The sequence below is a fragment of the Streptopelia decaocto genome (assembly GCF_964273445.1).
Source record: "Streptopelia decaocto genome assembly, chromosome: 1".
Lineage (NCBI taxonomy): Eukaryota > Metazoa > Chordata > Aves > Columbiformes > Columbidae > Streptopelia > Streptopelia decaocto.
Genome location: NC_138663.1, coordinates 198,343,120 through 198,367,938, shown reverse-complemented (window position 1 = coordinate 198,367,938; position 24,819 = coordinate 198,343,120). Strand labels below are relative to the sequence as shown.

The 24,819-nt window shown below is 36.0% G+C and overlaps 1 protein-coding gene across 2 annotated transcripts in view; it reads left to right on the top strand.

Annotated features, from left to right (window-relative positions):
• Positions 1 to 13,369: 13,369 nt before the first annotated feature.
• Positions 13,370 to 24,819, top strand: part of CNTN5 (contactin 5) — a gene marked incomplete at both ends in the record, with an annotated part of 350,824 nt that continues 339,374 nt past the window's right edge. For both annotated transcript variants that reach the window (XM_082053237.1, XM_082053236.1), the window contains one exon: positions 13,370 to 13,427. In XM_082053237.1, the coding sequence (XP_081909363.1) occupies positions 13,370 to 13,427 (58 nt within the window). The remainder of the gene's footprint in view (positions 13,428 to 24,819) is intronic.

The following is a 24,819-nucleotide window of genomic DNA, read 5'->3' as shown; positions in this document are numbered from 1 at the left end:
TCTAGTTCTAACACCCTTGCCGTGGGCAGGGTCACCTTCCACTAGACCAGTTTTGCTCAGATGCTCATCCAGCCTGGCCTTGAACACTTCCTGGGATGGAACATCCACAACTTCTCTGGGCAACCTGTTGCAGCAGGGTGAAGAATTTCTTCCTTATGTCTAATCTAATTGTCCCCTCTTTCAGTTTAAAGCCATTACTCCCTGTCCTATCACTATATGTCCTTGTAAGCAGTCCCTCTGCAGCTTTCTTGTAGGCCCCTTTTAGGTACTGGAAGGCTACTGTAAGGTCTCCTCAGAGCCTTCTATTCTTCAGGGTGAACAACCCCAACTCTCTCAACCTGTCTTCATAGGAGAGGTGCTCCAGCTCTCTGATCATCTTCATGCCCCTCTTCTGGACTCACTCCAGCAGGTCCATGTCCTTCTTATGCTGGAGGCCCCAGAGGTGGATGTAGTATTCCAGTTGGGGTCTCACCAGAGTGGCATAGAGGGCCAGAATCATCTCCCTTGTCCTGCTGGTCACGCTTCTTTTGATACAGCCCAGGATACAGTTGGCTTTCTGGGATGCATGCACACATTGCTGGGTCATGTTGACCTTCTCATCAACCAACACTCCCAAGTCCTTCTCAGGGCTACTCTCAATCTGTTCTCCAACCAACTTGTATCCATGTTTGGGATTGCCTCAAGCCATGTGCAGGACCTTGCCCTTGGCCTTGTTGAAATTCGTGAGGTTTGCAGAGGCCCACCTCTCAAGCCTTTCAAGGTTCCTCTGGCTGGTATCCCTTCTCTCCAGTGTGTCAACTAAGCCACACAGCTCGGTGTCCTCAGCAAACTCGCTGAGGTTGCATTCAATTCCACGGTCTATGTCACTGACAAAGATATTAAAAGAGCAATGGTCCCAGTACAGATCCCTGAGGAACACCAGGCATCAGTGGTCTCCCCTTGGACATCAAGCCATTGACCAAAACTCTTTCAGTGTGACCATCCAACCAATCTCTTATCCACCAAGTGATCCATCTGTCCAATGCATGTCTCTACGATTTAGAGACGAGGATGTCATGCGGGACATTGTCAAATGCTTTGCACAAGTCCAGGTAGAAGACATCTGTTGCTCTTCCCTTGTCCAAGAATATGGTGAGGAAATGAATTATTTTATTAAATGGATTAATTATATCATCATTTAATATCAGTGAACTAAACCTTTTCTGAAAGTCATGAGTTTTCTATAGTTCAGGAAACATTCTCTACCCCGTCACTTTTGAAAATAAGCTCAAAGCAGATTACAGCATCCACCTTCAGCTGTAATATTTGTATTAACTAATTTTAAATTTTTATGTCTGGAGAACCATTATAAGCACTTTGAATGAGTGTAGCCTAGTTTGGCTTCTTAATGTTTGCCTGCTTAGTCATTAAATTGTCAGAAGTGTGAAGCTGAAACTGAAATTCTTTTTAGTTTTACTTCAATGAACTAAGTTTTCTGAAATTCTTAGATGTAAATGGAGGTGTGGCAAAACTAGTGGTAATTTTTTCAAAATGAGAGTTTGGATTTTTTTCCCCCTGGATGCATTATGAAGTCTTCTATACTGAAGATATAAAGGAAATGTTTCCCACCCATTTGGTTTGAACTGTCTCATGTGTTTTTTGCTTTGGATTTTCCTTATCTGGGTGATTATCTTTTATTATATGCTCTCAGTGCTGAACTGAAGGATCTACAATTAGAAACTTTCTCTTTCAATTTACTGGAATTAAGTCAAGCTAACACATGACTGATTTCCTGTACAGTTAAACTGTGAAGGATTATCATATTTCTAAACCTTTTTGTCCGTGTTTAATTCTGGTAAATGTATAAAATCAGTTTAATTTTAAATCAGCTTTTAAAAAATATATATTATTTTATTTAATTATTTCATTTATTTATTTTAATTAACATGAAGGTTTGGCCCTTTAAAAGGTAACTGTATGGGGCCAAGGGACCCATAAATACAAAGATGGAAAGAAATACACTACTCACACTTGGAAACAATGTTCAAAGTGTGGATAATATCTTTATCTCCATTTCAGTAGTATTCCACATGATCATACTTAATGTCATTGTCATTCTTTCATTTTTAACAATTTTTAAATGTTCCAACTTGAAAAATAGAAATAAAAGAAGGGACTATGCCAGAGATTATTTTCTCTTTCCAGTTGCTCAGGTATTTTTATGGTGGGACCTGTTACAAGTTGCACACACAGGTCGTGTGAATTTTTGTGGAAAAACTCATGTAAGTAGAGTCTAAAGGAACACTCAAGAAGAATAAAGTGTAACAGCACATCTAACAGAAGGCATTACCAGAGGATTTTTAAGATTTTTTTTTTTTCACATAATCCTGTGTTGTCTTGGCATCTTCTCTGCCTCTGCTGCTTTGCGTGAAACCTCTAGTGAAGAGCAGGAAACTGACAAGGCATCCTGAGACAGCATTCATTTTCAGATCTAAGTGTCACCCTGTCTATTAGCCATCCTGCTATTCTTGTTTGGCAGCAAGGCTTAGAAATTGAATTGTGAAACACTTATGATTCCAACTAATTATCACAAAGGAAAGAGAAGGACATTCAATTCCTACCTCAATTCCACCTTCGTTCCCTTATAATCACTAACAGAGACTGTGCCAAGAGGTTTCTGTCTCTTGGAAGGAAATGGCTAAACTTTCAATAAGCCATAATTCCACTTATCTTCCAGAAACACAAAAAAACCCCCACCTTAAGTATGTGCAATGATGGGCATGATACTTCACTCCCTGTCAAAGAAGTGAATGGAAACTCTGTCCTGATAGACCCTTTACTGGGTAATTAATAAGATGTGCCAGCACTTGTCCAGCATGTACCAGAACATCCAGTAGCCCGAGGCTTGTATTTAACTGGCTGATTTTTGCCTGATGCACCAGCAGAATTTCAGCACACTAACACCAAATGGTACATAGTTCCTTCATTGTATTTCATGGCATTTTGCTGAATTGTTCTTCTTAGTTTATGTTTTATGGACAACATGAATTTGCTAAAGTGAAGCATCTTATACAGCAAAGAAAATGCCATGCTGAAAACCTACAGCTGTGTATAGTTTGTGTTCTTGCTTCTAAATTCTATATTCTCTGCCTTCATGAATGGCAACAGAGAAAAGAAATAAGAAAGAAATTGTCCTCTGTCACTGAACATAACCTGCAACCAGTTGGAACTCACAAGCTAAAGAAAAGTGACACATTTTTTGCAAGACGTGTTCTGGTAGTCATGGAAAGAACTGGAGGAGATCAATGGAAATAAATGCTGTCGACATAATCAATAACATTGCACTCTGGAAACCAGTAAGTGGCTCATGGCTTTTAGTTAAGGAGGATGTCCTCTCCCCAGATTAAAATTTTAAGAAGTAATTTCAAAAATTATTATTTCAAAAATTATTATTTAAAAAAGTATAAGAAATAATTTCATAAACTATTTCAAAAGTAAATAACACTGAATGAGGAAAAAATCAGGAGATAGCTTTCCAGTTCCTGTGACAGAACTGTGATAACTCTTTGGTATGATCAGGGAAATGCAGGTACTCTGTAAGGAGTGCAAAAGCTGTTGATCTTCATGACAGTAAACTCCACTTTAGGATGCCAACAGTGCACAAACGATACTAAAAATGCTTCAGCGACTTGACACAAAATGCAGAAATGGTAGAAAAAATATTGGGAAATAATTTGGTCATCGCAGACTTTTGTGAGGATCAGTGCCAGTTTATGCAAAATTAATGTTCTGCTGATTTAGATATGAATGTGTTGTTTGGGCTCAATAATTAAACAGAAATACGTTCCTATTTGGTCTTGAGTATATTTATGTATGAATATCAAATAATGCAGAAATCTCTTGTTACTAAATGTAGTGCTCTATGGCTGGAGCCTCCAGGCCTGATTCTGAGTTAGTATACATTTCACAGCTAAATTCATGGGTGTTGTATTACGACACTTTACAGGGACAAGGAACTCAAGGAACTGGCTTTTTTTTCCTGGCTAATTTCGATTTGCTTGTGCACCAAACCAGCTTCTGCCGTTTCAAGTTACCACATTCTTAATTTCTGACCCTAAATCTGTGTATTTTGGCACAAAAGTAGGAATTCTAGTTGTTTCTTGAAAATACTACATTCCAGTACTTTACTCTGAAGTGTACTAAAGGAAGAGCTGCCAACTTAAAGATATCTGCAAGAAATGAATCTTTAATCAATAAAATGCTTGCAAACACTATTAACACACTTTCTTGTGCAACATAAAATTAAATTATTTTCCAAAGAATAAACAAATCAGAAAGTGTCAGTGCCACCAGCTACTAAGAATTATGTTACCTAAGGATTGATTTAACTCAGAAATGACAGGGTGTCTGGATAGCATATTTGGATGAAATTTATAGTAGATGATTTATTTGAGTATATAAAGAAACCTAAAATGCTCTGGTTGTGAGCTACTGTGATTCTAAACTTTTACTGGAACTTTTCCTTAAAGACTGGGAAAAACCTCTCTGTCACAGAGGCACCCCGAGGTTAGTTTAAGGGACAACAGGGTGCAAAACAACTTTTATTAAACTGGTGAGAAACAGGGTTTTAGCACTCCAAAAGTGACTTAAATACAGGTTCGGATATCAGTTGAGGAAAATTACTAAGGGGCAGCAACTAATACAACAGGCGGTCCACAGAGTGCATGCACATGGCCTCACCCAAAACAATGGCCGGAGCCGTCTCTGAGTCCAGGAGGAATACACACTTGCCTAAACACAGTGTGGGATTATTTTAAAGAGATACACATACTCGTAGTGTGTATGGAAAGTGTACACTCGCGATTCTGCGAGGGTAAATTTATAATACACTCGCAATCCTGCGAGGGTTAATTTACTTACACATGCAAATGTGCACAGAAAGTAGACGTGCTTGTATTAAGCACGGAAAGTACACGTGCAAATGTGCATGGGAAGTTACATGTGCTTATGTGGAAGCACGGGAGGAAAATACACCCGCGATTATGCGAGGATTAATTTTACACGTGCTCATACTGGGCATGGAAAGTTACACGTGCATATGTGCACGAAAAGTATAAATACACTCGCAATCCTGCGAGAAGTTTTACTCACACCCGTGGCGGCAAGGCAAGCGGAGTCTCCATCCCGGGGGGGCTCTCAGCGGCAGCATCTTGCTCGTGCTCCGAGAGACCCGCGACAATGGGCGGAGTCTCAACGAGAGTCCCGTTTTTTATAGGCTGATCAGATCTGACTGTAGGCATTCCAGAAGCTTCTCTGCACCCCCACACTGGCTGTGGGTGCCCCTGAAGCCTCCAAACATGCCCCACACTGGCTGCAGGCGCCCAGCAGCTCCCTGGTGCCTCGGCACTCCCTTCTCCTAATGGCCCTGACCAGGGTGCTCTGGGGCCAAACAAAAGAAGCTGTCAGCCTCAAGTAGCAGAGAGAGAGGGAGATGTGTCTACTCCTTCTATACCGAAGGAGGGAGGGGGAGAGAGGGGGGTTTGCATCCTGCCACAATCTTAATAGAAAATAATGAAGGCTGTGATAATAAGGTCTATTTAAAAGAGGCAGCTAGGACGTCTGCCCTCCTGCTTTATCTGCAGAAGGTTTTACATTATGGTATCCTGGGCTTCAAACTAAATGTCAAATTCAATTTGCAACTGAAAACATGAAGTGTGTGACTGCCCTTAGAGGAGTAACCTGACAGCACAATTTCATAATTGGTGTCTGCCCTAGTACCAAGTTAAAATACAAGAAGAGATGTTATTTGACTGCAGTCATATCTTACTCTTTAAAAATAAACAATCTACCCTCAGACACGCTAAAACACATTTGGTTGGAATTTGAGCCCTCAATAAAGTTCATAGGCTTTATTTAAAATCTGCTGAAAAATAATGTTAAATACAGTATGATAACAGATGCAAACCTCCCTGATGGGATCATGCCACCAGTTACGTCTTTATGTCTCTGACATTTAGCTCATATAAAATGAGATTTGTGAAAGAAAATGAAGAGGTGATTATTCCATTTAGAGTACTTTATTTTTTTTCCTTTCTATTCAGACATGCTTGTGTTTTAATAATGAGATTTCTAATCCACTTTAATATCCTAACATTATATCTTAGTGAACTATCTGCTGTATAAGTAATAATAATGAGGTATGTTTAAATATAAAAATGTATCCTTAAGCATCTAGACAATTTTAGTACTGCTTGTAATTAGAAACTCAAGAAACATGTGCAATTAAATATGCTCATAAAAAAATAAAATAAACTACAACCAGGTACATCTCTGTAGCACCAGTCAATTTGTTGCATCATTAATACTCTTCAGTATGGCAGTTTAAAAATGTGTTGCAGTGTTTCAAGTGAAAAAAATAGCTAAGAACAAAATTATTAACATTTAAACCACCATAACTGTTTCAGAACAACAGTTGAATGTTTCAAGTGTCTTCTCCAAACAAATTCTAGCTTTCAAGATGCATTTTCAAGTTCTGCATCTTTATCTATAGATCTAACAGCGAAGTTCCAAATATAATTTATTTTTACTGTATATTATATAAAATATTTCATATCTTGAGATGTTACAACTATTAAATAGTCTAGTCCAGCTGCTTTGTGATGCACCCTTGTCATGGGATCTGTGTGCATCGATCACCTCAACTTGGAGAACACAAATAACAATATAAATATTACAGAAAAACATCATGTTTGAAAAGCAGAATAGTGTTTTGCTTAGAACAGGTTATCCAGGGAAGTGAGTGAGTCACCATTCCTGGAGGTATTTAAAAGACACATAGATGTGGCACTTAAGGTGGTGGTTTAGTGGTGGACTTGGCAGTGTTAGGTTTACAGTTGGACTCCATGATCTTAAAGGCCTTTTCAAACCTAAATGATTCTATGATTCTATGATAAAATAATTAACTAAAACCAGTCTTGTTACCTAAACCTGAGGGCTGAATTAATGTGAAATCTGCCAGTGACTAACACAGGTGTTGCCCTGGACCTCATGAATGAGACATTAAGACAAGTTTTCTGTAGAGTACTATCATTTTTCTAACTTGTGGTTGACAATGAGGCAGACTTGTAGCATATGCACACTAATGGATCATTCACATACAATCTTTTTACATACAAACCTCTCTTTGTACTTCCCATCCTCTCTTAAGCAGGGTATTGGAGGAACTTTTCCCTAACATGCTTCCAGGACCCTGCCCTGCACCCACTTTATAAAGTGAACAGGATCTCATGTGTCAGGCACAGAAAATTTATTGATCTTTTTCATGTGTATCTTGAACACCCTGGTGCACAATACACCCTGTTATGCCAGAACTGATTTGTCTGGAATTGAGCACAAAAATGAATTGGATTTACAGGTCCACAGAGAGATTGTGGCCGCTACTTCAGAGCATGATATACACACAATCTGCAGGGTTTTATATCCTTGTAGAGAGTTGAGTGGTGATGCTGTTTTCTGTTATTAGAATGCATAATATGGTTAGTCTGGCAGTTGCATTAAGTGGAAGTCTTAAGCTATGCATATTTATACTGGCTGATATAATACCAGATGCAAGTGGAAGTCAAGGATATTTATTTAACTGCAGTCATCTTCCCTCTTGGCACTAGTTGGCTGCTGCAGAACAGAGGCCAAGATGAGCTGCTTCTCTTATACATTAGGGATAGATCTACAGAGTACAGCTGAGACACAAAACAACAGCATGTCATGCTGGTCCTATCATTGTCCTTAATTTCCTTGATTTGCACAGGAAAGGTAATTTCCAGATGTGATTACTCTGGCATACCTTATGAGCTCCCAGAGGAGCCTAGAAATAAATAAGTGGGCCTAAAAAGACCAGCATAAGAATATACCTTTTTTTTTTTTTCTTTCTTTCCCTGCAATTCTTTGTTGGAAATAAATCAAGTCTAATATAAATAATGCAGGTCAAGGGCAGGTCATCAACATGACCTGCAATTCCATAGCTTTTTCTCCCTGAATTTCTCAAGTTCTCTGAGGTCATCTGTAGAACTTAATAAAAGTGCTTGAATATATTTCTGAATAACTAAAGCAAGATACTGAGGAATGTCCATTACAGAAGAAGGGTGTTTTTATTCCAAGATCACCAGGATAGGAGTTAAATGACCAGTTCAATTTTTTACATCTTGTGGAAACTTTCATATAGGCTTGAAGAAACGTGAAGATTTCTCTTCTTTTAGGGTGCCAGAGCCCTGGCACAGGCTGCCCAGAGAAGATGTGGAGTCTCCTTCTCTGGAGACATTCAAAACCCACCTGGACACATTCCTATGTGATCTGCTCTGATGAACCTGCTTTAGCAGGTGGGTTGGACTAGATGATCTCCAGAGGTCCCATACAACCCCAACCGTTATGTAATTCTTTGATTCTGTGATTCTTTGATTCTGTGAATGCAGATAAATAGCAGCACCTCACGATTACTAGTTTAGAGAAGCTGAGAATTATTATATTTCTCACATCTCCTCCTTCCCCCGAGCATGCTAATGACATTTTATGTCTGATTTGCAGTAAGAATCCCAAAGAGGATCTAACTCCTCTAGCAACTAACACTGAATGATCCCTGAAATAATCAGCATTAAACCAGCCTTCTTGGTCAAATAATTTTGTTAATCTGTGCTATATTTATTAATGGTTAATTTGGTGGTGAAAAGATAATATTAAACACAATAAAATGCAGTCAATTGGCTGAAATGTTATCATTTCCTTGCTTTCATCACCAGCTTGATATGCATGTGTTCAAAAGGGAGACATCCTTTTTCTCACCTTCAAAAACTCTTTTAAAAATACATGTGTAAATACATTCAAATACTATAAAATAATCAATATTTAATACAATATATTTCTTATTTTTCTGGGTACTGTGTGGAGTTTTTTAAAAAAACAGCTTTAGTTCATCTGAATAATTCAGAACCTCTTAAACTCATAGAGATTTTGAGATTCTTATTCAGCATTTGCAATCAAATGTTTTGTTTTTCAGAGCAGTAATTCAGATGCTCATTCACCAATATAGAAATTGCGACTGATCCACATTTCAGAAATAGCCAATTTGCTTCTTTTGCACAGTAGAATTCTATGCTTCTTCCTAGAATTTGACTGGTATTTTGGAAAGATATATTAACATTATGAATAAAAAGACCCCTCTTAAAATATTAATTTAGAAATTGAAAGTCCTGGTTGCTTGCCAGAAGGAACTTGACAAGGAAAGGTTCCACTGCAGAATAAACTTTTAATACTGTTAGCAGTAAATTAAGTCCTCAGAAAACAACTCAGAAATTGTTTTATGAAACTGCTAAAACTTGCGGTTTCTTTACTATAGGTTGAACTATTATTTAGCCTTGAAAATAAATGGTCTTCCCTTGGGGTGACAACCAATCCTACAAGATGCCTTGGTGTTTACATTGGCTTAATATAATTTCACTTTCATTTGTCCTATAACAAATTCCACTGACATTTCATTGTAAAAGTGTCTATGGTATGACTTTTATCAAATAATAACTTAACATGTTTTTATTAAATGTAAAGCATTTTGTAAATATTATTGTCAAAAAGATTTTGGAGTGAGCAAATTAATTCTTTATTGAAAGCAACCAGGGACATGAACTCTGTAGAGGTTATTTATATTCTGTATAACCAGTGTCTGTCATAATCATGGTCTAGTAGTTAAGTTTATACGTAAATATGTCATCAGGGAACTCTCAACAGGTAAGCTTTTTTAAAAAACTTCCAGTCAAGCTATCTCCTCTGCTCATTATGAACTTCATCATATCTGAGCCTTTGCTTTTCTAAAGCCTCTAATTCTCCAAAGACTGAACTTTACCAGTCCTGATACTCATGGGAGTGAGGAAGATGGGCTGAACTGTTGAGTGGCAATTCGATTCATGTCTTCCAAGCGCTGACTGAAGTAAAGGTTATATAGGGAGGGACAGAGACTTCAGTGTTGATTAGAAGGCTTTATTCAGTGCTTCAAATCGTGGATCTTCAGTTAGACCTCTGTCTTTTTCCAAGATTATAACATGCCTTTTATATAAAGCCTAGTCAGTGATACTTAGCTTGTTTAATTTATTGATTTCATAGGTTTGCTACTTTGAGCAACCTTATTAGTAGTCTCATGGCACCTTAAGGCAATATCCTCCACTTTGTAAATGTGATGAAAAAGATTTCCTAAAAATACTATCTAAAACCATAGAAATGTGTCTGTTCTTTGTAGGATATGTTGTTTTTTCTGATAATTCAGGCATGTTAGTGGTAATAGCTTAACAATCAGCACACAGAATTAAAACAAATTGCAAAGTAATTGCGAAGTATGGTAGCACCATGCAGAAACTGAAAATTGCATCTGCTAATTCTTTGTGCAGAACAAGAAGTTACATTTATCAGATAAATAGTTTACTACTCATTATATACATCTACTTTATTTTAGATCACTGATTTTTATAAATTTCTATTGGGGAAAATTCATATCCTCCATATATATGTATATATACAAACAAAACCAACCAACCAAACAAGCAATAAAACAAACCTCAATGAGTCTGCATATTTTGTGAAGAAACCAGAAAACCAGAATAAGAACAGGAAAGAAAAAACTCAAAAAATGGTAGACATTCCATCCTTACTTTTAAAGACTAGACTGTAGAGCTTTTTCAAATCATGCTATTATGCCAAAAAAACCACCAAAAACCAAAAAAAACCCAAACCAACCAACCAAACAAAAAAACCCTATAGAATGTAGTGTATTCCAGACAGCTTCATTTTATTTTCTTTCACTGAATTAGCAATTAAGCCAAGAAACTATTCCAAACAAGACAGTTGGTTTTTATGAGGTCCAAATTCATATCTGAGGAAAAAAAAATAGCTACTGTTCACCTTAAATTATTTTAAAGTCCTTTTGAGCAGCATTTTCAGCTCTATTCTTTTGCAATACTAAGTGAACTTATATTCTGTTCTATATTCTTATGATCATTCATAGCTTAATTCAGAGCATCTCCCTGTCACTGCGCACTGCTTTTACATTTTAATGTGCCTATGTAACAAGACTAAAGTTTGGTTTACATCGATAGGGTCAGGTTATGTATGTCACCGTTAAGAGTTTTCACTTAAAAGTTGTTATAGCTATTTAGCTATAGGCTCCTTATCTGGCAGAGGTTGTCAAAACTCTGTTGTCTTCAATGAAACTTTTGTTAAAATATATATCCTTTTTTCCAGAGATCTTAAAATCATGGTGTTTCAAGAATGCAAAAAGAAATGAGTTAATCTTTCACTATGATGCTCCCACTGCTTGGATCCAGTTATTCCTCATCATGATAATAAGGTCACTATTAACACAATCAACAACAACAATCTTACACTTTAATGCTGGAAAGTTGGTATATTTTTGCACAACAGAGAAATGACCAAGTTAACATCATTTCTGTGTTGCACTACCATAAAAGCAGCTGAAGACAAGTGAGGAAAAGAGAAAAAGGAAATAAAGTTGAGGAAGGGGAGAAGCTGTGCTTTACCCTCTTTAATAGATATGACCATGAGGGAAAAAATTAAATATTAATGAAAATACTTATTTCCCAAAGGCTTGGGCAGCAAAGAATGCTGAATGAGATAATTCACTAACCAAAGGAACACAGTGACTAAAAAGCAGATTATCACTCAAGTGAAAAACAACGGCAGCTGACATTAATAATTAATTGAGGAGGTTTCCTGTGGAGGTTTAGATGAGCTACAGGCGCTATGTGTAAAAATCACTTGACTACCAGATTGTTATGTTCTTTTTCAGAAATGCCTATATTAATGTATACAGCCGATATTAAGTTTGCCTGGTCTGAGTTACCTGGAAGGAAGTGCAGTCCTAATAGGGAATTGTTATCTGCATTGAAAGCTGTACCTGCGGTGCTGTGTAAATGAAAGCTGACAAGTTACACCTTTAGATTGTTGCAGGAGTAACTACCAGTTCCTAAACAGATGCTGTCGTTTTGTGCTCATGCTGTGTCTATTTCTCTATATATGTATGGATACATGTTTGTCCCTATATATGATGGAAAGGTTATCAAAATAGGTTACAATTAGAGAGGCTTAGAAAGCAGGTGAAATGCAATAATACAGCAGGAAGCTGCTCACCTGCTCTTACATCATGAAATTACCTTTTTTCTGTGACTGTGTTGAGCTTTGCCTCTGCTTGCTTACTGTGTGTGTTCTCACACACAGGATACACCCCCCAAAACAGCCACTGTGGAATGTAATTAAGTTGATTATAATTTGAGGGAGTCATACTGTCCCCAAAAGGGTTTTGATAAGGGAACAAAGCCAAGCTGTCCTTTGTCTCATTGTTTTGCCCTATGGGATTGCTCTTGTAGATCACAGCCTATATGGATTGAAGATTTTTTGGGCTCCAAGAAGAAGATCTCAAAGGCTTCCTAAAGAGATATGACCAGCGCAGGAAATGAACTTTATCTTTGCAGCTTAATGTTTTTCAAGTCAAAGACTGGAAGTACACTTGTGTCCATACATAACTAGCTGAAATATCTCATATTTTGGACTGAGTTTTCAGTCATTTGAACATAAAAATCCCTGCATTTTGATGTGTTGATATTACTGATCTTATCAAAGTAATAGCTAAGAACAGAGTTATCAAAGATGTATTAATAGTGCAACAAGTTGTATTTGCAAGTCATGGCACAGAGAGGAAACAAAAATCTGAGGAGTGGTAGTAGAGAGAGATAAATATGCAAAATCTGTTCTCTATGAATGGTGGTCATTTCAAATGTATTGGTAGATTCTTTACACAATGAATAAATTGGAAGAAACTGGAATCTATTTCAACTCACTTTGTAATTAATAAAAATTCCTAATTTCCTCAAGCAAATTATTATTCCATTTTGGGCTTTCTAATTTGCTTAATACCAAATATCTACACATTGCTTTCAGGAAAAAAGAACAATGCCAAGCTCTACGCTCGGAATATGTTTTACTGTAGAATATATGTGTACGCTCTTTTGTCTTTTTGGAAATTCAAAGCTTCAATAGACATGCAGCTATGGGGTGATATCCATACGTTTATCCAAAGCACTGCCACAGATAATTCAGCTATTAACACAGGTAACTACTGGAACAAGATGCTACCTGCCCCTGTGCCTACAGCGTTCTTGGAACCAGACTTTTAATTGCTTTAGGAACAGCTTTGTCATTTGAATTATCCATCATATCATTGCAAGATATTTTTAATTTTCCTAACAGAGATTTGTCTTTGTCTCACTAGGCTAAGCTTTAATGAAGAAACGTCAACATTGCTAAAAACTGCACAAAGAGGGACTGAAGACCTTTGTGACCAATGATGTGGTTGTCATGGAAACTGTTTCTGTTTCTGTCACTCACTGGCTGTCTTTCAGGTAAATCAAAACAAAGTGAAAAAATACTCTGCTTTATTTATTTTTTTAACTGCAAACAGAAATAAGAAGAAATAAAAGCATGACATCATCATGATCATAATTAAAACTATTTGGCTAAGTGGTGAAATCATAAAAATGTATTTGAATAGATTTACAAGTGCTGTCTATCTGCCTTTATTTTGTGCATAAAACTGAACAATATTTAAAAGAGAGGACAGATACATATTTCATTTGAAGACAATGATGACTTTTTTATTTTAAAAAAAGAAAAAAAAGGAAAATCATTTATTACCACAGGATTTCTTGAAGTCTAACAGCTGCAGAATGTTTCACTTTGGCATTATGTTCTGGTTTTGGAATCCACTTATTAAGTTGGGTTTTTCTTTTTCTTAATTCTGTGTATGTTTTCTTGATCATTATGATTTTTGTCCATGTAGTATTTCTTTTACAGATTTTTCTTTTTGCATTATATTAGTAGTTGTTACCTTTGCAAGTAACAAAGTGAGTCAATCAATAATCACTTAGGCTTCTCAAATGAGAATTTTCATAATTTGATAGTGTATTGTCTCTGATCTTTTTAGGCTGCCCTATTTTCTTAATGCTGCCCCTTATAATGCCTCTCAACATTTATGAAGCTACACTTTTCTCAAATTCTTTCAAAACTTACTGTGGTTTTTTGTCATCTCAAGATGAAATCTAGTAAAAGTCAATTAAATAAAATATTTTAGTAATACTGTGATATTGGAGACAAGAACTTAATAAAGAAAAGTGCCTGTGGATATCAGCATCCATGAATTGGATGCATGCATGAAACAGTCTAATCTAATCTGTTTTTTCTCCTGTAACTCCATTATATTATATTATATTATATTATATTATATTATATTATATTATATTATATTATATTATATTATATTATATTATATTATATTATATTATATTATATTATATTATATTATATTATATTATATTATATTATATTATATTATATTATATTATCTATTACTTTTGGGCAGGGATTTTTTTTTTTTTTTCTATCTTGTATTGTCAGGCACATTACCAATCTTGGTAATATTTTTGTTTTGGTGATTCTAGTAGTAGTATCTTACAACCACAATCTATTAATGTAATTTAATTTTTTTTTAAATTGAAGGTTATATTTTTTGTTACAGTTTCTAAGAACTTCGATGCAAAATTCAGAAGCATTTCAGAAATTCAAATCTAGATTATTTTCTCAAGAACTATGTCTTAAACCTTGCAAAATTTAAGAGTTAAAAGTCAACATCTGGCAGAAGGCATTATACAGTGAAATTGTAGTACCTGAGCCTGCAGTTGGTTTCACACAGCTAAAATGTCCTTACTTTCAACTGCAGTTAAACAGAATACCTTTAAGTAGTAGAGTTTGCTCCTAAAGAACTCTCTAACTCTGTAAAACACAATAACATGTTGCAAAATTTCTGAGACGCATTTGATATTCTAGCAATTTTGTATACTAACATTTCATATACAAGAATGAACTTCAGCTGTTTATCATAGTCATTGTTTTGGTATGTGTATTAAACCAGCATCTTGCAAAGGCTTTAGAGTGTTAGCAGTGACTGATTCTAACATAACATTGAAACACATAACCACTTTGAAATTTAAACTGAAAGCCAGTATTTACGGAAGTACTTTATTTAAATAACATAATACCCTGAAAACTCTTGCCAGTCACTTACCACCATGTTTAAAATTGACTATTCCTCTTATTTGTTAATTTGCTACTTATATCTGATGATTTCTAAAGAATTTGTCATATTACATTTAATTTTGATTTTTGATTCTTTATGATTGTAAGGGTTTTTTCATATTACTCGAGTACATTGAAACTCCTGTAATAAATCATTTTTAACTGCAGTACTTGCTTTTGCATGCTGTTGAATATAATGTGATATCACATATTTTTCTCATATACAAAGATAATTGTGTAATGATTTAATAAATAATAATAATTCATTAGAAAATGTAATGCTATAAGAGCTGAAATTAATCAAAGATAACAAAACTGGCTTCAAAGCTATTTTAATTAGATAATCTGTGTAACTGGTAATTTACTCACTCCATACCTTTCACATTTGATTACATCATTCTGCATTTGGAGCTGCTTCTGTCTTACAGCATTCACTATAACATGTTTACAACTGAAAATAGTTCCTGCAGCTGATGCAATTCAAGGTAGCCTAATAAGTTAGATGCCTGAATGTGCTGTTCTTAATGATGGAGCAATAGATATTGATGCTGCTTTGGTAAGATAAAGTTCATTCAATTCCTGCTTTTTTGGGCTGTATTAAAATTCAGTACTTATCCATTAAATCATCAGATCATTGGATTACTTTTACAAGCAACCAGTATTTGGAAGAGCATACCACATTATTGTATTGATTTTGAAGTGGTGAGGGAAATCATCCAAGAAGAGAACAAATGACCTCCCTAGTTTGTGTCAACTTTATTTTTATATTATTTTTATCTTGAAGCTGAACCTGTTATTCAGATTTTGCTTATCCATGAATGTATGCAAGTGTGCTTAAGTGATGTGTAAAAGTATGTTTAGGCAGATAAAAATGTATTTTCTGAATACCAGACTCAGGAGTGAATTATGTCTCCTACTCAAGTTTAATATCTACAGCTCACAGTTATACACTTACATTCTCACAAATTTTACATTTATGAAATACTGATAATTAAGAGATGCAAAGAGGTCTCAAGACTGATAATATGTTGATTTTCTCTTATGGTATATTACTGCCCTTCAAGACAAGTTAGATTTGAAGAAGAATTAAGCTGTCATTTTAGAACTAGGTCTACCTCACTTCTGAACCAACAGTTGGGTTGTTGGTTTTTTTTCCTATAAGGCTTTCCTGTAGGGAAAGACCTCAAGTGGTCAGTGAACAGGTCACCGAGAAGGAAATGTTAATCTGAAATTCAGATTTTTGTATCTGATTAAGTTACAGTAATACCTCAAGTGAGTTCAGAGGTTGTCAGCTTAAATTTAAATCAAGTTAGTCAGAATTTAATCTGTTGGTAGTGTTTAACTTTCTTGATAACTTACAAATGCACATATAGTTACAAATTATATGTTCAGGACATTTTGACAGGTGTAATTGTGATTTTTTCTGTGGAAAATCATATAAGGATACAGGGACCACACTGTCCTACATACAATGGGACTGAGGGTATGTTCCTGGGGTTTTATTGTCCTGGTTCCCCATAATTACCTTGCAATCTGCTTTTATGTCAATAGTAAAGGCTATTTATTTTTGGTTCAGGCTAGTATTACCTAAGCAGAGAACCTTTTTTGTCTAGAGTTGCTAAGGTTTTCCTGCACTGATTTCTCAGAGAGGCTGGACTTGAATATTGCTGAAGGGCATTGTTTTAAAACAGAACTCCCTAATCATGGAATGAGACAAACAGGTAGGTCTCTTTGTGTTTCAGGAAGAGGATAAATATTTTTAAAACAGAACAAAATCACATCAGATTATCAGCTCATGGTTAATAGAAAAAGTAAGACTGTGGCTTTTATTTGCAGATTTAAGACACTTGACAAAAGCCTGCTTGAGAGTAGAGCTCCTGTCATTCTTTTTAATAATTATTGCTGCCTGTGATAAGATGTTTCAAAGTTTATGTTAAAGATTACAAAATAGAGTGAATTACTATTATAGAGTTCTGATTCTGTTTTAAACTAGCATATATCCCTTATGTCTTTCTGTTTCTCTGCCCACTTATCTACTTCTATGTTATTACCTCCTGCATGCTAATCAGGTCAAAAAGAGACTAATTTTCTCTGTAAGACTTCATAATTCGTGGCGTCAATAAAATTATGGGTATAATGAAAGTAGCAAGGCTTTGCTTGCTCAGAGACAGAACCTCTGAGGCCCTATGGCCACTGCTCATAGCACCGAGTGGGTAAACACGTCCTTAAGCCTCATCTCTATGTACCATTCATTTCTTTTCACATAAAACATTCTCATTGCCAAGCAAAGACTCCCTAAATAGTGAATTTTACTCTGTATCTCTCAGTATGGTGCTCAAAATTAAAAACAGCATGACTTTTTCTAAACAGTTGTTTGCTGTTATTATATGAATGGAGACTTACGAAAAACGCTCTTAAGTTAGAGAACATATGTGGAACAAAAACAAGTGTCCTGTCTAGTTTTGACCTACAGCTGACAGTGATCTGAGGTCCTTCCTGTCTTTTATTTTGTCCATCCTTCTCCATCTGTCTACTTGGAGGCTTTTAGGAATTGTCATCTGCACTTATCAGCTTCCAAAATGCATCTCAAACCTGCTCAACATGTGACTTTCAGAATTCCAGCAGCCACTGCCAGGATTAAAATTCATAGCCTAAGGTTCATAAACTCATTAACCAAACCATATAAAATATGCACACTGCTCTGAGTGCCAGGACTATTTCTCAGTTTTATTCCTCTGCCTTATAGAAAATGTCCTTCCTACATCAAAGTGGGCAGTATGTGAAAGGTTGCTTCTCTGCCAAATGCATGATGAACACATGAATTACCAGTGTTTATCATTGATAACATTTATTACCTACCTTACCTTCCACCCCTGGCCCTGCACTGATGACAGTATAGCAAATGCCATGCAACTTTGTCAGCTTTGATAGCTGAGCATAAAAGACTGAGCTCTAGATAAGTACTGGTGCCTGGGGATGTACATGTTCTCAGCCTTCCAAGTAAAATAGAAAAGTCAGAACAAACTTAACCTTTCTACTGCCCATCCTGAAATACTGTGTTTGTAGACACTGAGAAGAACAATTTGTTGCAGTGCTGAAGTCCAAGGTAGCCTGCTACCCACATTCTTACTCCTGAATTCAGTGCTTAATTGAATTGGGGAGGAAAGCACTTATCTGTTGGATGCTGCACTTTGTATAATTCTTAATTCAAAAGAAGAATGGAAAGGTAAAAATTATTTACTGCTGTCAGAATCCTGAAGTGTGTTTAATGTTAATCAATGAAGAGTGTTAAAAACTGGACAAGTTCTGGTCACAGAAAGAGTCAATCTGAGTAGGCACATAAGGAAATAATTTTATGAGAAACCTTTCTGCTCCTTTGCATAGATTTGTGTGTGTGTATTTTCTATTTTCAAGAATATATGGAATAAGCTATTCAGGTTTTTATACCTGGTTGGAGCTACAGAATTATATGCTTATATGTTGACGTGATCTTTCAACTTGCAGAATACCAAATGTTAGGCAATCACGAGATGTCTCGCTTTTAGTATGGAAGTACTTGATGTGCTTGGCCTTTTCAGAGCTGAGACCATAGTAAATGTGAGCAATAACTAGAATCAGAACAAAAACATCGCCATGTATACAAGAATTAAACTAATGATTGATATTTCATGAGATAACAGTAGGAGTGCCTCCATTAATATAATTACCGTACTAGAACATATTTTGATTACCTACCTCACTATACATTCTCAGTTTAGTACACTTATGTTTATTCATTAAAAAGATCCTACCTCCCAACAAGCTCTTATCAGTCATGCAAACAATTGTCCAGCAAACTGGTACTTAGATTATCACCAGTTTGGAACTGGGATTACAGATCTTCTTTCTCCAGAAAAATTTTGTGGTGTCCACTGAAAAGTAGACTCCAATCATTCTAGTGTTACCACCAACCTGAAGAAACCTTAAACTGCACATATACCCTCATTTTTCTGTTTCCTCTTACTTGGCGGATAAGCCTTAATGAGTCAAACTGTTTAGAATCAGCATATTGCAATCTGATGCTTTTAAAATATTTTCTATTTCATTAGACATGATAGTATATCACATCTTTTTAACTGATAGTATTATACAAAAATATAATGAGGCAATATTTTTATGTTAAGATAATGATTTTACCTTTCTGTCTGACAGTTTACACAGATATATCTATTGTTTTCAGATTACACAATAGGATAATTGCTCTAGCACTTCATGTTTTTGGAGTGACATTGGAGATGACATGCTGTTGGGATTCAGTCCTGATGTTGTACTCCTGGCATCTCATCTTGACCTGGAGTCAGCACTAACAGTTCATAGTGGTTTAGATTAAAGTGTTTGTTCATCCTTTTCTGTCCTTGTGGTTAAAATATTAAAGACTAAATCTCTTTTCACTGTTGGATGCCCAACATCTATAGCACTCATATAATCTAGCTTTTATATCAGAGTACAATAAAGAATGAGTCATTCTGTTTTGCTTGTTTACTTTTGTAGGTTAATAGAAAGATAATGGGCTAGTGGGAAAATAATGTTAAAAAAAGCTATAAAAGCATCTTTTTAAAGTGTTACTAGTGGGGAGAAGTCTGCTGTTAAGAAGCTGTCACAAAGACTCAGACAAACCAGCAACTATGCAGGGCCGGATTTATCTCTTTTAACCTGAATGTTTAAACTGAAATGCCTGAGTTAATGACTAATTGCTCTCCTTCCCTATATAGTCTATGGACAGAGACAGCCACTTGTAGTTAAACCCACCTGAATCCGAATTACTTTCTGGAATTCTGAACTCAAACATAATCATTTCTAGTAGGGTATACACTATACTTACAAAACTTTCCCTAAATAGCAATGAAAGTCTGAGGAGAAATAGACAATTTTGAGTGTTGGGTCAGTGAGAAGTGCCCAGACTGTGAATAGACTGTAAATGCTACTTCATAAGGTCATCTCTTTATCCTGTCTGTAGGATAGTTCAGCATAGTCAGCCACATGTTAGGGAAAATGCTCCTGCCATGGCGTGTCAGGAAAAGATCCCTGACCCCCAAGCAGCTTCCTGACTTTGAGTATCTTCAGGAATAACAGTAAGTGGTGAATTGCATTATGTGCTCCTGAGCATATTCAGAAACTTTATCCTTACATCCAGCACCTCCATCTAAGTACCATATGTGGACAAGGCAATACATCTCTCTCCTGTCACTAAAAATGGCTCAGCCAATTAATATTTGATAGATCACTTTGGTTACTAGTAGAGTCAACCTGTTCCATTTGATAAATGTTGCTTTTTTCACGCCAAAGTAACGTTAAAATTTGTAGCAACTGTAAACAAAGTCACCGAGTTTGTGTGGAGACTAACTCAGAGTAATCACTACCACAAACTGCCAAACCTGTCTCTTGGCTACTGTGGAAAATGCTTATCTTCAGCCAAAAGTTCAGCTGAAGAGGACTATGGAGGACAACCTTTCAGCTCTGCACAGCACAGTAAGAGGTGGCAGCTGCCAGCTAAAGGCAGCACTCTGGACCCACTGATTTAATTCATAAAGCCTGTTTCTTGCTGCCTGCCAGCAAGATGTTCAAACTAGTTCTTAGTACTTTCCCCAGATATTGCATGTCTTACTTTTCTAACTACTGCAGTGGATCACATTTCACTGGAAGTCCTCATCCCCAGGAACCTCTGCTGCTTTTATCCATATGGCTGGGAATTCAGAAGCTGTGAAACACATTGCAACAGTTATAAGGTTTGTATAGGAATATTTGTAATAGGTTTGCTAGCAAAAGTAATCTGTTCTATGAAATGACCATCATTTTCCCAAAATGTGCTTATAGATTACTTTTCATGATCAGAAGTAATGAAAACAATAAAACTGTGTCTCAACAAGCAACAAGCCTGTTTTCCCTTTCTTCTAGTGCCAGACATGTACAAGGAATAGTTAGCCCATAATGCAGAATAATTTCCAGTTTCAATTCAGCACTAACAGTATAACAAATACGTAATAAAATATGTCATTAACTTCATTTCAAGAAGTCATTAGAGGCTAGAATAATGTTTCTTAAGCATTGTCTTGGCCTTTTCTAATAGGAATGCAATAAAGTGGCAGTGAAACCTTTTAAATTATGACAACTTCAGCTTTGAAATTAGATACAGTTTTCTAGTAATGAGGTTAAAACAATATTGGAACAGCTCTACTAGGAGAGTTGGCAGATATGACAATGCTTCAAGCTGGAATGCAAAATTAAATATCTTTAAAAATGAAATGTTTTATCAAGTTTCTAATAGAAATTCTATGGAGGGTGTGAGTGAAAGTGTGTGTTCCTGTGTTGGAACAGAATAATACTGGGTTGCTTTCTAGATAATTTTAGATTGCATTAATCCATTAATCCCTATGTTTCTTTTTTTTTCTTTTTTCTGTCTATTGCTCTCTTCCACGGGGCTGATCAGAAGTTTTTCAATATGATATAAAATTATCAGGCTAGATGTGTTCATGAATCTTCCTGGCTTTACTGTCATAGAATAAGATGAGCAAGATGGAAGAACAACCATGTTGGTTCATGTCCAGCTTCTGTTGCAAGTACAAGTACCTAATGTTTTTAACCTCAAGAAATCCAAGCTCAAACCTCCTCATAGAATCTAGTTTACAGGTTGCCTCCTACCTATAGAAATACAAAATAGCAGTATGAATAAACTTCCTTCTAATTGCTGATAATTTTTGCCATGAATGGCTGAGAAAAATACCACAGTATATGTCAAGATCTTAGAAAGAAAGATTTGTTATAGCAACTAGTGTCACAAAAACTATATGGGAGAAATTTAATTGCTCCCATGGACTAAATAAATTTAGATAATAGATGATGGAAGTATTCGTATAACTTTGGGGGAAAAAAAATCAGAATGTGTATAAAACACCTTCAGAAATGATCCAAGGAGCTAAACTCATTGCTGTGCTGGAATGAAAAGTCATGTACTTACTAAGGTTATAAACTTTCTGCAATAATATGATTTTCCTCCCACAGCTTAATTCCATAGCTTCTCTACATGCAATAATTGCCTGTGTTAGAGGTACTGATGAGATAACCTGTGTCCTTGCAAATATTCTTCTCTGCTCCCTAGGTGTTAACTATCTTTTCCTTTCAGACTTGCCCATCTGAGTAGTGACAGTAGTTTAAACTCACAGCAATCTTACCCATTATGAAGCTAATGTTTGTTGCCTGTATTGTACCTGAAGAACTCTTCATGTGCTAAAAAAATGGTGTAGTTTTGTTTCTCTGTTTGTTTATCAACTGATCATGCTTTGATCAAATGGTTTTACTACCATTTGAAACCACTGCTCCTTTTTGGAGCCACAGTGAAAAAATAGGCATGAACCCCTGTGCTGAGAACCTGATTTATATTTTCAAAAATTAATAAATTAAGATCTGTCAGTTTCTCCATATTGGAGGCAAGCTGCCCGATGTGGAGAGGTCCCATATCTTACCAAATAATGAATAAATACACTTTATATGTATGTGAGCACATGAACATAGGTAGTTGTGAGTGAACGTCTTGCTGTTCCAAACTTAAAAATGCACTTGTCAACTCTATAGCTCTCTTTGTTTATATTGATGCTGACAGTTTAGTGAGGGCAATTTCTTAACTGTAGTGTAACTAAATCTCTATCCTAAACTGAATGAAAATATAAAGTGTGAAAAATAAATATCTCTTCTGTCAAAAAGTATGAAAAGTGCATATATTGTTTAGTGCTAAGACTGTAGGATGCAGAGTTTATTGAGCTGCCTACAGCAGGGTGACTGGTAACTGCTTTGCTCATTGCTTTGATAGGTATGTTTTTCCCTATTAAGTGCAGTAGTGTGAGAATGCTGATAATACTGAACTGTGATTTTTGTCTTTTATTCAGCATGGGTAGCTGTGTAATGTACTGAGGACACTTTCAGTAGTGGTTTTCATTTACTCCATTGGATTTATTAACCTTAATGTTGGGTATTCAATAGAAAAGTTTCATCTAGTATTTTGTTAAATACTCCAGCAGAGTTTATTTTGGTTGGGATTATTGTGTGGTCCTGTGTTGGCGAAATTAGGGGGTTGTGTAGTTGTTTGGGGTTGTTTGGTTGGTTGGTTTGGTTTGGTTTGGTTTTAAATATCTTAGCACCATTACAACTAATGCAGCTCATGAACTCAGTGGTTAAACTGCTCATGTGCCGTTGATGTCCACTGGGGTGTGAGCCCTGTGGTGAGTGCGCCATGGCCTATGCTTCTAGTGTTTGCTCTTAATACAGTGTGCAACTGTGAAAAGGAGTGTTTTAGTCACGGCACTATAGGTAGTGTCAATTTAGCTCAGTACAAAGCTGTAGGTGGTTTGCTATGGCTCACCACACAGCCATTAACAGTATCATCTTTGTTCAGCACAGAATTGCAAGTGATAGTATTTAAACTCCCTATAACACTGTGAATGATAGTGTTCTCATCTTGTCTGGGGACAAATGTGAAGACAGGCATTTTGACCGAGCCTGTGATTTAAGCAAGTCAAGTAAGGAAATAATATAGTCTCATCATCTGGAAGAGGATGTGGCATTGCTAAAATTTAGCATTGATTTTTAAAGTGATTAAAAAAGAGCAATGGATCACAGAGTCAGCAGATTTCAGAAGAAAAAGATGGGTATATTCATAAATATCTCCTGACATGAGCAGTGTAACTTAGCAATTCTGAATCTCTCTCTGGAGATGCAGCTTTTCTCTAAGCCCTGTGGAAACTCCTCTGAAGTGGAGTGCTTGAACTAGATGACTAAAGCAAGCGGTGCAAATATTCTTGTTCACTTGCCATTGAAGCAGTAATCTGCTCAAAAAGTTAAAAGTGGAAAACCTCTCACAAAGGATTTTAGAATGCAAAATATACAGCAATAAAAAGTATCATGAAAATGTGCTGAAATGGTAGAGTATGGAAATTAATACCTTTTGCCTCATAGCTCATTTGTGCTAAGATATTATAAAATGAGGTTTGTAACAAGCTGTTCTAAATCTACTTATGGCACAGGTGGGCAGAAGGGGAGAAGTAAAATTATTACATCGCAGGTACATAAACCCACCCTGGTGGTGTGTAACTGTGCTCTGATTTGGTGACCTTACTCACCTGGGACTACAGGAAACATTAGATTTCTGTAGAGTTTCCATCTGTGCCTTTAGTTTGCTTTCTATAATATAGTAGAGTAATTAAATTTTCTCTAACAATTATTGTTCATAGTAGCATATTTTGCTGTCTGGAGTATATTTCTTCTTCACTGAATGCTTGTTGTTTCATGATCATTTGAGACAGAATTTGTGTTTTCCATTTGCTAGGCAGTTCTTGACATTTCTTAAGAGCTAACTTGCTGTGTTAGATTTATCGCTTTAATACACTTAACACTCAGAGGTTAAATAAACGATGGTTAAGTCCATGAGTCTGATAGTTAAGCTGAACTGAGGATAGTAGAAATCATCATTTTAATGATGATTCATCAAGTTCCTTCCATTAAGTGAAAGCTTGGAAAACTCAAAACCCAACCAACCAAACAAATGAAAACCAAACAAACAACAATAAAACTGATACTAAAAAGGAAAATGGGAATAGAGAATAAAGTTAGCTTATCATATTTTTTCTTTTGTCT